This window comes from Hyperolius riggenbachi, chromosome 9 (assembly GCF_040937935.1).
Source record: "Hyperolius riggenbachi isolate aHypRig1 chromosome 9, aHypRig1.pri, whole genome shotgun sequence".
NCBI classification, from domain to species: domain Eukaryota; kingdom Metazoa; phylum Chordata; class Amphibia; order Anura; family Hyperoliidae; genus Hyperolius; species Hyperolius riggenbachi.
In genome coordinates this window covers 18,294,263-18,309,505 of record NC_090654.1, presented here as the reverse complement: position 1 = coordinate 18,309,505, position 15,243 = coordinate 18,294,263, and the positions used below count along the sequence as shown (strand labels likewise).

Below are 15,243 nucleotides of genomic sequence, written 5' to 3'. Positions count from 1 at the left end.
CTACCGCGTTTCTTTTTATTACCTAATCGCGATCGCGCGGCGGATTGATTATTGCCGCGATTTTGCTATGCAGTGCATAGCAAAATCGCAAACGTCAGAAAATCACCGCGAAATTTTGTGCATTTGCTGAATCGCAATCACTACCGTTCAGCGTGATTGCTAGTGGAAAAGGGCCCTATCATAGATTTATACAGCATGTGGTTTCTCTGGCTAAAAAACATTTGGGAAGTAACTTGGAGACGTCTCGCCTATCTGATACTGACGTGCTTCGTGCCCTGAGCACTGTCATGTCAAACCAACACATTTTAGCTAAAATCAAGAAGACGCTCCCCAACTTCTTCAAAACGGGGGAACGTGGATTGATTGGCAGGACAACCGGGGCCTCTCATACGTTTTACATTTTTAAATTCCCCACCTTACTCACTTTAACTCCACATGTATCATTTACTTTTTTGGTGTTGTTTTCAGCCTTAGGGGGAAGATCGAACTTTTTCTATGGACCGGCTGTGGAGTAGTTTTGGATGTTTTCCTTATGTTTTTTTTTCTGTTGTTTTGTTCCTTTTCATACCCCACCCCCTCGGCTCGATTGGCAGAAGCACCCTTGAGCCGCCCTTTCCCTCTCCCCCTCCCTGATTCCCCTTTTATGATGTAAATCTTCAGTACGAGGCCCTGTAATTTATTTTTGTTTTGTTTTTTAAGCTTACTGAATGTTTTCTATTCTCATGTTTGAGCCCCTGTGTGGGTACTCACTATTGCACTGTCTATTTTCTCAAGTGTCATGTTTTTTTGTTGTTGTTTTTTCTACTGAATAAAAACTTTTTGAAACTAAAAATGGAGTGGAATACTGCAGCTGAACAGCAATGCCAATATATTATTATTATTATTATTATTTGTGTATTTGCGCCGACATCTTCTGCAGCGGTGTACGGAGTATATTGTCTTGGAACATAACTGTCCCTCAGAGGGGCTCCCAATCTAATCCCTAACATAGTCACATGTCTGTGTATGTATCATGTAGTGTATGTATTGTAGTCTAGGGACAATGCAGGGGGAAGCCAATTAACTTATCTTTATGTTTTGGGGATTTGGGAGGAAACCGGAGTGCCCGGAGGAAACCTATACAGACATGGGAGGAACATACTAATTCCGTGCAGATAGTGGGATAGCTGATATGAGTAGCTGGCTATCGTAAAGGGATGATGGTATTCTTGCCAAGAGGCATTTATAAATCCCCCATAGGCGTTGTCTTAAATAAAGCCACGGTACCCTCCTATTCCTCAAGATGTTAAGGTGAACCTAAAGTCAAGTGAAAAAAATTAGATTTACTCACCTGGGGATTCCCTCAGCCTCCTGCAGCCGCTTGGTGCCCTCGCAGCCCCGCTCCGATGGTCCAGGACCCGCCGGCGAACACTTCTGGTTTTGCCGTCACCGGCCGACGGGCACGGGAACGCGAGTGATTCTTCGCGTTCCCAGCCTGTATATCGCCCCCTATGCTGCTATTGCGGCCACCTGGCTGCAGGGGGCTGATGGAAGCCCCAGGTGAGCTAATCTCTTTTTTTTCACTTGACTTTAGGTTCACTTTAAAGAGGTACTTTACCGAAAAATATTTGGGGGGGGGGGGGGGGGGGCTAAAGACATAGCAAAATTAGAAGTAAAAAAATTAAGATAGATCAAAAAATGATTCGAACTTGCAGGTCCTCATCTTTACTGCTGGCAAACTTGAACTGCCTTTATCTAAAAACACACCCACTAAAACACTGCTTGCTTGGCAGTCGGCATCAGCTGTTATTTCCCACAATACAACAAGGTTCACAGACAGGAAACTGTCATAGCCATGGCGATGACATCATCGCCCGCACAGTACTCTCCGAACCACGTAGCTGTGATTTGACAGTGCCACTCGCACAGGCCGACCTCCAGGTTGGCCTGACTTCATCGCCAGGAGGCGGCGGCGAATGGCTGACGGCGGATCTGCAGCGAACGGCTGACAGCAGAGCTGCGGCGAGGGACATGCTGGGAGCTTTGGGCTGGACGAAGCCCCGGGTAAATGGCACTTATTTTCTTTTAAAAAGCCTGATAACTCCTTTAAAGGAAATCTTTACTTAACTACTTTGGCCTCCTGGACGTACTAGCTACGCCCAGGAGGCCGTCCGCGCGCTCCCGCGGCCGATCGCGCGGCCGGTCGCGCGCTCCCGGCCGCGGATCGTTAGCCCACGAATCAGTGAATCGGGCTATGGTGCCCGATCACTGATTCCTCTCCCCCGCAGAAAAAGCGACAGCTTCTCTCAGAAGCTCCGCTTTTTATGGCTGTTGCGTCCCTCCTAAGCGTATGTTACGCTTAGTGACGTCATGTAAACAAACTCATGGCCGCCATCTTGTGGTCAAAAAGTAAAACTACAACTAAAAGTAAAAAAATAAAACTCAACACATTTTAAATTATAAAAGTACTGTTTACATCCCACCCTCCCAAAAAATGCCCAACTAAAATGTTTAATATAAAAAAAAAAAGTAAATATTTACCTAAGGGTCTAAACTTTTTAACCTCCTTGCCGGTTCAATTCCTCCGGCAAGGAGGCAGCGCAGGAGTTTTTTTTTTATTTATTGTAATAACCGGGACATATGGGCAAATACAATTTGTGAGTTTTAACCAGTTCCAGATTTCTGCTACGTATATATACGCCCCTGTGTTTACCTCTAGCAGATCAGGGGCGTATATATACGCACTGTTTACTCACCGCCGCCAATCGCGATTCCAGCGCCGTTTCCGCCGCATCCCCGTTCTGTGTTCAGGGCATGAGAATAATCCATTCTCAGCCCTGATCCCCGTGCCGATATGAATGGGAGAGAGAGCATCTCTCATTCATAACCCCAAGGAAACTGTTTACAGTTTCGTTCCTATCTGCTGTAAACAGCAGACAGTGAGCTAAGTGTAGTGCCATCTTGTGGCCAAAAAGTAAAATACATCCATATACACCCCAATATACCATAATACACTCTTACATTCAGACATTTATTTAAATATTTACTATTGTTAAACCCCTTCCACCCCTAACCCATAGTTACCAAAATAAAACTTGTAAATCAAAAATAAAAAAAATTACAACATAAAAAAACCTACATAAATAGTTACCTTAGGGACTTTTTAAATATGTATGTTATGTCGATATATTAATGTTGGTTTTGTAAATAAAAGCCTATAATTATGTTTATAGTATAAAAAAAACCACTAAACTGAAAAAATACACCTTTTGTTTCCAAATAAAATATTATCGCCATACATTGTACTAGGGACGCAATTTAAATGTTGTAATAAATCGGACAAATGGGCAAAAAAAATTTGACTGTTTTACCTACAATAGCACTTTTTTTTTTTTTAAACTACAATGGCTGAAAACTAAGAAATTATAAATTTTTGCAATTTTTCTCTTCTTCTTCCCTGTAAAATGCATATATAATAAAATAATTCTTAGCAAAAAGTATTGTCCAAATTAAGCCTAGTTTGTCCCGCAAAAAATAATATATAGATCGTTTCAGTGTGTTAAGTAGTCATAAAGTTATTGGCAAATGAATGGGAGGTGCATTATGTGAAAATTGCTCTGGTCTTGAAGTGGTAAAAACATGTGGTAGGGAAGTGGTTAATTATGGAGGCATGTATTATTTTAAAACTATAATGGCTGAAAACTGAGAAATGAATTTTTTCCGTTTTTCTTCTTCTTCCTGTTAAAAATGCATTTACAGTAAAGTGGCTCTTAGCAAAATGTACCACCCAAAGAAAGCCTAATTGGTGGCGGAAAAAACAAGATGTAGATCAGTTCATTGTGATAAGTAGTGATAAAGTTATAGGCTAATGAATGGGAGGTGAACATTGCTCGGATGCATAAAGTGAAAACGACTGAAGGCTGAAGTTGTTAAAGAGACACTGAAGCGAAAAAAATTATGATATAATGAATTGGTTGTGTAGTGCGGGTAATTACTAGAACATTGGTAGCAAAAAAAAATTCTCGTTTTTATTTTCAGTTACACAGCTTTTTTTTTTTTTCTTTTTTTACATTGCATCATTCTCAAATATTTGCAGTTTACACATTACTCAGCATTCTAAATGTTTTTACAGAGCAGGCAAGTGAACTTTTGACCTGTCCTGAACTGTTCTCTGCAAAAGAAAAACACAGTACAGTTGAGATAACCGCCTTCAGAAGTCAGAGCTCTCTGGGACTTTCTCAATGGCAATTTACATAGTTTAAAGGTGGCCATACACTTGTCGATGTGCCATTAGATCGACCAGCTGACAGATCCCTATCTGATCAGAGAGGGATCGTATGGCTGCCTTTACTGCAAACAGATTGTGAATCGATTTCAGCCTGAAACCGATTCACCATCTGCTGAGCTGCTCCTGCCGCCTGTCCCCCCCCCCCCCCCCCCCGGAAGGACGCTTACAGGAAGCAGTAGGAGGCTGGGAGACGCACAATGATCTCACTGTTTCTGAAAGAAGCAGCAGATCATTGCGGGGGCTAGATCAACGAACGGGAATGGATTTTCCCGTTCATTGATCTCCGGGCGAGCGGGCGGCGACGTGCACGAGCGGCGGGTGCGCGCGCACGAGCGGCGGGAGCGCGGACAGCAGCGGTAGCGCGGAAGGTACGGATTTCTCCGTCCCTGGTTTTTTAGGAGGGAAAAAAGGGGCGGAGAAATTCGTACCGCTGGGGGTAAAGTGGTTAAATCTAGTTTTTAAGTTTTTACTGTTTCATTGTCTCTGCTCAATGACTCCTTTATTAAACTATGCCAGAGCTCAAATCTATGAATTATTGACCCTTTTTATCTTTCCTGCTCCGGGAAGCCATTTACTGATAGGAAAGAATTTTATGGCTGTGAGCGTTATACTATAGTCTGACCCAGTACCGACCCGGATAGATTTTGGGCCAGTCCATCTCCTCATGGGGGATTCTCAGGGTTTTCTTTGTTTTCAACAGCATTTCCTGAACAGCAGTTGCAAAGTCTAACTGAACCCAAAATAGTGCACAAGTGAGTGGGGAGGCTGCCTGGTATCTTACTATTTTGGCAGTTAGGAACACACTAGGCAGAATCGCATATGCATTTTCCATAGTACATAGTGGAGAATGCACATGCAATTCTGCCTAGTGTGTTCCTACCCTCAAACTGCTGTTCAGGAAATGCTGTTGAAAACAGATAACCCTGAGAATCCCCCATGAGGAGATGGACTGGTCCAAAACCTGTCGGTTCTGTCCGATTTTTAACTACCTACTTTTTTTGGGATAGTGCTCCTTTAACTTACCTGGAGCTTCTTCCAGTTCCCTTGTTGCTTGTTGTCCTTCAGGTCCCTCTTGGTCCTCGTTGTCCCCGCACTTGTGCCGCTGTCACCCTATGCGCAGTCCAAGCTGTGTGCGCCTTCTCAGTTGTGCTCCCTCAGCTGGGCGCGGCCTGCCCACTTGTACATTTCACAAACCTCGCAGCTACACATGCGCGGGAGCTGTTAAGGTGTGTAGCCTGGGGTGTGCATGCGCAATAGTCAGAGACTGGGCTAGTCATAGACTTTACCAGGACTGACAGCAGCTCGGCGGAGGGGATTGGGAGGGCAGCCGGGGACCTTAAAGAGGAACTGTCGCGAAAATCTTAAAATGTAAAACACATACAAATAAGTGCCCTTCTTCCTGAGTAAAATGAGCCATAAATTACTTTTCTCCCATGTTGCCGTCACTTACAGTAAGTAGTAGAAATCTGACATTACCAACAGATTTTGGACTAGCCCATCTTCTCATAGGGGAGGTTCTCAGGGTTTTCTTTATTTTTAAAAGCACTTAGTGAATGTCATTTGTTCCGTCCAACTGCCAAAATAGTGTGCAGGGAGGCTGGCTAGCATCTTTGTATTAATCATTTTCAGGGTATGTCTTTATAAAGAATAGAGGCATTGTTGAGAATCCCCCATGAAGAGATGGGCTTTCCCAAAACCTGTGGGTAATGTCAGATTTCTATTAACTACTGTTAGTGACAGCAACATAGGAGAAAAGTAATTTGTGGCTCATTTTACTCTGGGAAGTATGTACTTCTCATTTGTATGTGTTTTAAATTTTATGATTTTTGCAACATTTCCTCTTTAAGCTAGTTACATAGTTGTTTTGGTTGAAAAAAGACATACGTCCATCGAGTTCAACCAGTATAAAGTACAACACCAGCCTGCTCCCTCACATATCCCTGTTGATCCAGAGGAAGGCGAAAAAACCCTTACAAGGCATGGTCCAATTAGCCCCTAAAGGGAAAAATTCCTTCCCGACTCCAGATGGCAATCAGATAAAATCCCTGGATCAACATCATTAGGCATTACCTAGTAATTGTAGCCATGGATGTCTTTCAATGCAAGGAAAGCATCTAAGCCCCCTTTAAATGCAGGTATAGAGTTTGCCATAACGACTTCCTGTGGCAATGCATTCCACATCTTAATCACTCTAACTGTAAAGAACTCTTTCCTAAATAAATGGCTAAAACGTTTTTCCTCCATGCGCAGATCATGTCCTCTAGTCCTTTGAGAAGGCCTAGGGACAAAAAGCTCATCCGCCAAGCTATTATATTGCCCTCTGATGTATTTATACATGTTAATTAGATCCCCTCTAAGGCGTCTTTTCTCTAGACTAAATAAACCCAGTTTATCTAACCTTTCTTGATAAGTGAGACCTTCCATCCCACGTATCAATTTTGTTGCTCGTCTTTGCACCTGCTCTAAAACTGCAATATCTTTTTTGTAATGTGGTGCCCAGAACTGAATTCCATATTCCAGATGTGGCCTTACTAGAGAGTTAAACAGGGGCAATATTATGCTAGCATCTCGAGTTTTTTTATTTCCTTTTTAATGCATCCCAAAATTTTGTTAGCTTTCGCTGCAGCTGCTTGGCATTGAGTATGATTATTTAACTTGTTGTCAATGAGTACTCCTAAGTCCTTCTCCAAGTTTGATGTCCCCAACTGTATCCCATTTATTTTGTATGGTGCTAGACCATTGGTACGACCAAAATGCATGACTTTACATTTGTCAACATTGAATTTCATCTGCCATGTATGTGCCCATATAGCCATCCTATCCAGATCCTGTTGCAATATGACACTATCTTCCTGAGAGTTGATGATTCTGCACAATTTTGTATCATCTGCAAAAATAGCAACATTGCTCACTACTGCATCTACTAGGTCATTAATAAATAAATTGAAGAGCACTGGTCCCAGAACAGACCCCTGTGGGACCCCACTGCCAACAGTCTCCTATTTTGAGTACGATCCATTGACCACAACTCTTTGTTTTCTGTCCATTAGCCAGTTCCCTATCCATGAACACAGACTCTTCCCCAGTCCTTGCATCCTCAACTTTTGCACCAGACTTCTGTGGGGAACAGTGTCGAAGGCCTTTGCAAAGTCCAAGTATATCACATCTACAGCATTCCCAATATCCATATTAGCATTCACTACCTCATAAAAGCTGAGCATGTTAGTCAAACAGGACCTGTCTTTAGTAAACCCATGTTGATGCTGAGAAATAAGATTATTTTCTACTATGAAGTCATGTATAGTATCTCTTAGTAACCCCTCAAATAGTTTGCATACAACTGATGTTAAGTTTACAGGTCTATAATTTCCTGGATCTGATTTTTTGCCCTTCAGTTGGGGACTGAAAAAAGCCCCAGGTAAGATAGACTGAACTTCTCTCCACAACTAAAATTTTCCTTTGCTTTTTGTCTGTTTGTAAAACGCGCCCACACACAAGAAACCCCTACATGTACCCCAGTGAACAATCATTAGTTTCTATGGTTACTGTTAAGGTGGCCACTAACGGTCCAATTTCTAGGGAAAAATCATTCGAGCGATCTGAAATTCTGCTCGGACCAAAAATCGTTCCCTACACCATCAACTAACCAATCATTGCTTCTTATCTATCACGACCAAAATCCAAATTTTGGTTAGAAAATTCAATTGGACGATTGTTTTTATAATAGTTCATTATCGATTGTGCCCATTTACAACCAATCCGATCAGAATTTCTGATCGCTCCAACTGATTTTTCGCTAGAAATTGGACCGTTAGTGGCCAGCTTTAGGATGTACATGGCTGGCATTTCAATGTTTCGGGAAAGGTGTAATCTTCATTGATTGTATTGTTGATCTGAGTCCTCCTCTGTGTTGCAGACGGACGTTTCAGACACGGAGAAGGTGGTGCAGGCGTTTCTCCAGATCTCCTCCGTGTACCGGGACGATCAGGCCATAAAAGTGGCCGTGCAAGAAACTATTGGTAAGAAGCTGCTTAGCCTAAAGTCCCCTCTACATTGTGCAATTCCGTGTGCGATCAATCGTACTCAGTTGGATCGATTGAAATCCGACATGTCCCATCGGGATTCGATCAGACATGTCGGATTTAATCTATCTAATTGAATTCGATCCAATCTAATTCGATCGCACGTGGAATTGTATGGTGTAGAGGGGGCATAAAGGTGTCCACACACCATACAATTTGTAAAAAAGAGAAAAAAATCTTTTCAATTCAAGAATCAGTTAATTTTTCTGATTATAACATTTTGAAAAATATGACCAATGTACTACATACGTGTGTTTAAAGAGACTCTGAAGCGAGATTGTTGTCTAGATTCTGGGGTAGAATTTTCAGAGTTCTGTCCACGCTATTTGGCAAAACGGTTTCCAGGAATCCCTGGTCAGCTCTATTGCACCATAAAATTGATTATCTCATCAAATCCCAAAATGTTTTAGCTCACTTTATATTTGTGGCTGCCTCCCAGACTATTGCCAAGGCCTGGAGGACCCAATTTGTATCCTTTGAGGAAGTAAAAAACAGAGTGACGGCCTTCTTGATCCAAGAACAGATGGCCAGTCAGCTGGAGGATAAGGTTAAACGGTTTTCCGAGATATGGGATCCCTGGAGAATGTTTATTGGCCTACCTTGAACAGATAATTGCTGAGATCTGGCTACAGACCCTAGTGGACGACAGGACTCTTCTCTTCTTCTTCCCTTTCTTCCCTTTTCTTTCTTTACTTTCTCTTTCAACCCTCTCTTTATCTATGGGCTAATCTTGCTATTTCAAGTATTTAAAGGGAACCTTAACTGAACGGGGGGGTAAAGAGTTTCACTTACCTGGGGCTATTACCAGCCCCCTGCAGCAGTCCTGTGCCTTCGGCGCCGCTCTGGAATCCTCTGGTCCCCTGCTGTCACTTAGTTTCGTTTTTGACGACTCACCAGTCGCCGCCCGCTATGCGTATTTTTGGACGCATTCACCAATGCAATTAGCGCTATTGCGGACCGCAACGTTGCCGCATTCCGCACGCGTAGATATGCATCAACGCGTATTTTTGTACGCGTTGCGGTCTGCAATAGCGCTAATTGCATTGGTGAATGCGTCCAATAATACGCATGGCGGTCGGCGACTGGTGAGTCGTCAAAAATGAAACTGAGTGACAGCGGGGGACCAGAGGATTCCAGAGCGGCGCCGAGGGCACAGGACTGCTGCAGGGGGCTGGTAATAGCCCCAGGTAAGTAAAACTCTTTACCCCCCGTTCAGTTAAGGATCCCTTTAAGCTAAACCTTAGCCCAACAGGAGCCACTAGGAATCCTGAGACATCTATGGCACAGGTTTGAAGGTTCGTCTGTTGCTATTACATAATACGGAGTGTGATGCCTATGGCAAGACTATTCAAACCCTTGCTGTATTTGCTTGTGTTTCCTCCTATCTGTAATTTGCCATTGTGTCTCTCTGTTTGATGGGTTGCATGAACGGTGCAACCATGTTTGTAAAACTTTTTTATTTGAAAACTTTAATAAAAATATTGAAACAGAAAACTTTCTTTTTAGCTTATATTCCACATGGGCACGTGTGCCCCAGCTAAAACACCGCTATCCCGCGGCAGAACGAGTAGTCTTTACCCCCCAAATCCTCCCCCCCCCCCCCCCCCCCCTGCAAAATCCACGACCAACTTGGTGGTAGATTTTGCTGCTCATGGAGGCAGGGCTAATGGCTGTAGCTCTGCCTCCATGCGCGTCTATCAGCCGGCGGCTCTCCGCCTCTCCCCGCCCCTCTCCGGGAAGGAAGACAGAGGGGCGGGAAGAGGCGGCGATCAGCGCTGATAGATGCACTGAGAGGCAGGGCTGCGGCCATTAGCCCTGCCTTACAGGAAGTGATCCCCGGGCACTACGGAGGGGATTTGGGGGGTAAAGTTCTGCCACGGGATAGCGGCGTTTTAGCAAGGGCAGACATGCCCATGTAGAATAAAAGGTGAAAAGCGAGTTTTAATCTCACTTCAGATTCTCTTTAACTTCCACAATTTTGGAAAAAGAAACTGTGGAAAAAATTGCTTGCATCTGTACATTAAGAAATAGAGAATCTACACCATTCAGTTTTCATAAAAATGTATCTGAAAAATTCACCACTCCCGATTTGACTTGTATTAAAAAAAAATAATAATAACTTTAGATTTTCCTGTACAACCAATTTTGTTTTTACCGAATTGCTGTAAAATGGAATAATTTTATTGTACAATGTGTGTCCACCTTAGTCCTGCTGGACGGTCTTCCATTCAAGATGTTAACTTTTTGCTTTCTTTTCAGATGATTTGATGAAGAAAGCATTTGACAGTTCACTTTTCCAGCCAGACATGTTCATTACCAACGTACTGGTGCGCATGGGTCTCCTGAAGGTATGGCCAGTCTTCAGCACGCTCTGGTGCGTCAACCATGACTTTTACAAGTTAGGATGGGTTCACACTACCGGGTGTAAAATTGATCCTCTGTAAAAAAAAAAAAGTTTGTTTAAAGTGGACCTGAACTCTTGCACAGAACAGAAGGAAAGCATAGAGAAATGCACCCTGTATGTATTTAGATGGTTTAGCCTGTTTAATCCCCCTCATCTGTGACTAATCACAAGTTGTAATTTGATCTCTCAGCTGTGTTACATGACTGTCATGGCAGATAAGCTCATTTGAAAGCACAAGATGTTAACAACACGTCTGCTTCCATGAAAGCAGGAAGTAGACACACTGCAGATTTATTGCAGGATTTGTATCCGCTGTAACAGAGGTTTTTCTGTAAAGGTTATTATGCTGTTTCTTATCTTTTAGAGCAGAGAGGAAGTTCTGAGTTCAGGTCCGCTTCAGACGGATCAGTTTGTTAGAATCGCATCCTTTTTTACCCGCTCTGTTTTTGCTTCGGCACTCGCTCAGTACCTGTCACATACGGTATTCGTTATGCCGCTGCTGGTACCGCTGCCTGAGTACTCTACATGGTAGAAACGCTGGTATACCGATCCCAGAGCCCCATCAGAAGCATCAGTTGAAGTACTTTCCTCCAGAGACAGGATAGCCACCTACTTACTCTATTTTTCAGTTTTTAACATTTTGAAGAACATGGAAAATTTCCCTGCAATGTATAGACTTTAAAGAGAACCAGAGCTAACCTAAAAAAAATTCTTTACATACCTGGGGCTTCCTCCAGCCCCATACGTACCGATCGCTCCCACGCCGCCATCCACCGCTGCCCGCATCTAGGAGAACCGGCACCCCACGCTGCTGCCAGTCGGAGCCAGTCTAGCTTAGCAGAGGTGCGCTCTTTGCGTATTTCTGCAGCAGTGCATGGAGAGGTACGTAGAGGGCGCACTTCTCCTGCGTAGTCCGGCTCCGATGACGTCACTGACGGGAGCCAGTTCTCCTAGATGCGGGCAGCGGAGGATGGCAGCATGGGAGCAATGGGAGCAATCAGTGCGTATGGGGCTGGAGGAAGCCCCAGGTATGTATAGAATCTTTTCTTTAGGTTAGCTCTGGTTTCTTTTAAGGGAACCTGAAGTGAGAGGTATATTTCCTGGTATATTTCCTGCTAAACAATACCAGTTTCTTGGCTGTCCGGCTGATCTGCTGCAATTGTGACACCAGAAACAAGCCATGCATCTGCAAATGCAGAGGATCAACAGGGCAGCCAGGCAAATGGTATTGTATCGTGTAAAGGAAATAAATATGGCAGCCCCCATATCACTCTCACTTCAGGTTCCTTTTAACCACATGAGGACCACAGGCTTTACCCTCCCTCCCCAGTGACCAAGCTATTTTTTACAAATTTGGGCTCTGCAGCTTTCATGGCTTGCTGCAGAGCCACAGATCTGTGCATTTAGCTCAGAATGATAGTGTACACCATCGGTCTGAGCTAAATTAGTGCAGGGCCACACACAGCGCAGCTCCGCAGCGCGCTGTGCAAATAGGAACTAAAAGCGGGCGAGTGCTGGGGACGTTACAGACAGGGATTGGCTCGAATTCGGGTGAATCAGGATAGTTGCTATCCAGATTTCACCCTATTAATGACAATCACCTGGGCAGGGGGGGTCAATCTTACCTATCTGACGTCTTCTTCGGTCCGTCCCTCGGCGCCTCCCACGATGCAATCCACGATGCGGTCACGTGATTACAAACCCTTCCTCCTTCAATCCAGAAGGAGGAAGTGTTTGTAATCAAATGACCGCCGCGTGGAACGCATCGTGGGAGGCGCCGAGGGACGGACCGAAGATGTAGTAAAACTACATCTACCCTTTTTTTTTACAAAAATAAACCCACGTTATTACATTTAAAATTAATGGTTTACCTCCCACACCAAAAATTACCCAAATAAAATTAATGGGAAAAAAATTACAATTAAAAATTAGATCAATAGATCAATTCATTGTGATAATTAGTGATAAAGTTATTGATGAATGGGAGGAGAAATTTGCTCTGATGCACAAGTTGAAAAATACCCGCAGACTGATCTGGTTAATCACACCTGTTTAGTGGGAATCTTCCTACATTTCAGAACAAACTGTCTGTCCATAAGGAGCTATAACTGATGTGAAAGCGTCGCTGACCTTGCATAATTGTTGTAGGAATACAGAGGCGCCAAAATAATAAAAGTATCTAAAAAGTTTAAAAATAGAGGAGGCAGTGGTGGATTTACCTCCTCCAACCAGACACACGGTAATATTGATGTAATATCAATAAAGCAGTTTATTTATACACTTCACAAGATCGTACCACGCGTTTCGCAGGATTGACCCCGCTTCTTCAGGCAATAAGGGCGGAGCATATACAACAAGGTCTGTAACTCAGCCAAGCGCCTCTGAGCATAATTGTTGCTTGTGTTTCTGTAGAGTGAAGAGAAGATTAAACCCATCCCGCACTTGTATGGGCCGCTGCTGACCCTGAACCACCTGGTGCAGCAGGACTACTTCCTGAAGTCTCTCGCCCCCGTTCTGCTGGCCTTCGTTTCAAAGTAAGTCCGTGTGCTGAGCCAAATACACGGTCCATATTTCTTGCAGGGGTGGTCTAATTCCATAATTGCTAAGTTTATGTAAATTTTATGCAGATCGGATATAGACTAATCAAATGTAGCAGCTACCGCATTTGATTGCTCCAGTTCCGTACCGTAATAGTTGATTCAAGTTTTATGCAAATCTATAAATGAACCTGAAGTGAGAAGGATAAGGAGGCGAGCATATTTATTTCCTTTTGCAGCAGTATATCTACGCTCCGCGGGAATTCAGTCCCTGCACAGGGGCGTAGATATACGGCTCCTGAAACGCACGTTCTCGTCGCCGACTGTTAATACATAGATCAGTGAGTGTGAGCAATGTTATTAGCAAACTTAAAGTAAGAACATACGCATTACTTCCTGTTAGCGTACTAAGAGTGCGCACAGGTAGATAAAGTGAGCGGACATCTAGTGGCCGAATAGTTAAAATACACCCTGCATACATTACCTTACCTCCCCTCCTATAGTTACCAAAATAAAACTCTCTTGTATAAAATATTAAAAATAAGTGACATTTAAAAACAATACATAAATAGATGTCTTAGGGACTTCTTTTTTTAATATGTATGTCATGAGGGTATTTTACTGTTATTTTTGCAAATAAGGAGGCTTGTAATAAATGCTGGACACAAAATGGGGAAAAAATACACCTTTATTTCCAAATAAAAATATTGTCACCATAACTTTGTAATAAGTGGGACAAATGGGCAAATGTGTTGGTTTTATCCACAGCAGCACACTTTTTATTTTAACACTATAATTGCCAAAACTGAGAAATTAATTTTTTTCCATTTTTTCCCCCTTATTCTTCCCACTAAAACCTAATTAGTGGCGAAAAAAACAAGATATAGATTGTGTTGTGATTGGTGATGAAGTTATTGGCGAATGAATGGGAGGAGCGCTGAAATGTGAAAATTGCTCTGGTCCAGTGTGAATCACACACTGAAACAAGCTAATCAAGACAGGAACTCCTGACCTGCATGCTTGTTCATGGTCTATGGCTAAAAGTATTAGAGGCCGAGGATCAGCAGGACAGCCAGACAAGTGGTATTGCTTAAAATGAAACAAATATGGCAGCTTCCATATCCCTCTTAGTTTAGATGTGCCTTAACCACTTGAGCCTATCTGGACGAATTGGTTAATCCAGATAGGCTGTGCGGCTGCCTGAGGAGCGCGCTCCCGCTGCCTGCCGTTAGCCCACGGAGCAATGAATGGGAATATAATAACCATTCATCGATCTAAGTCCCCCACAGAAAACCGATGGCCCTGTCAGAGGCCGTGGTCTTTCTGCATAAAAAAAAATAAATAAAAAGTTCCCGCCCTCATTCTAGTTCCTGGAAGTGAGATTGATCGCTTCCAGGACTGTTTGACTGTGGCCATCTTGTGGCCAAATAGTAAAACTACACCCACATGCACCATTTATTAAATAAATACATTTTACATTTAAAATTAGCTGTTTACCTCCCACACCAAAAATGACACTAATAAAAATAAAAAATAAAATTACAATTTAAAAAACAAACAAACAAAAAACAAATTGATACCTAAGGGTCTGAACTTTTTAAATATGCATGTCAAAGGAGTATATTAGTATAATTTTTTAAACTGTAAGCTTGTAAATAGTGATGGACGCAAATTGAAAAAATACCTTTATTTCCAAATAAAATATTGGCTCCATACATTGTGATAGGGACATAATTTAAATGGTGTAATAAGGGGGACAAATGGGCAAATAAAATACGTAGGTTTTAATTATGGAGGCATGTATTCATTTCAAAGTATAATGGCCAAAATCTGAGAAATAATGCATTTTTTCCATTTCTATCTTAATCTTCCTGTTAAAATGGATTTAGAAAAAAAAAATTCTTAGCAAAATATACCACCCAAAGAAAGCCTAAATGGTGGCAGAAAAAACAA

General features: G+C 42.7%; 1 protein-coding gene across 2 annotated transcripts in view; it reads left to right on the top strand.

Annotated features, from left to right (window-relative positions):
- The window catches only part of RANGAP1 (Ran GTPase activating protein 1), a 79,554-nt gene that overhangs the window by 60,171 nt on the left and 4,140 nt on the right, over positions 1-15,243 (top strand). For both annotated transcript variants that reach the window (XM_068252045.1, XM_068252044.1), the window contains exons 13-15: positions 8,184-8,286; positions 10,609-10,697; positions 13,166-13,287. In XM_068252045.1, coding sequence (XP_068108146.1) covers positions 8,184-8,286; positions 10,609-10,697; positions 13,166-13,287 — 314 coding nt within the window. The remainder of the gene's footprint in view (positions 1-8,183; positions 8,287-10,608; positions 10,698-13,165; positions 13,288-15,243) is intronic.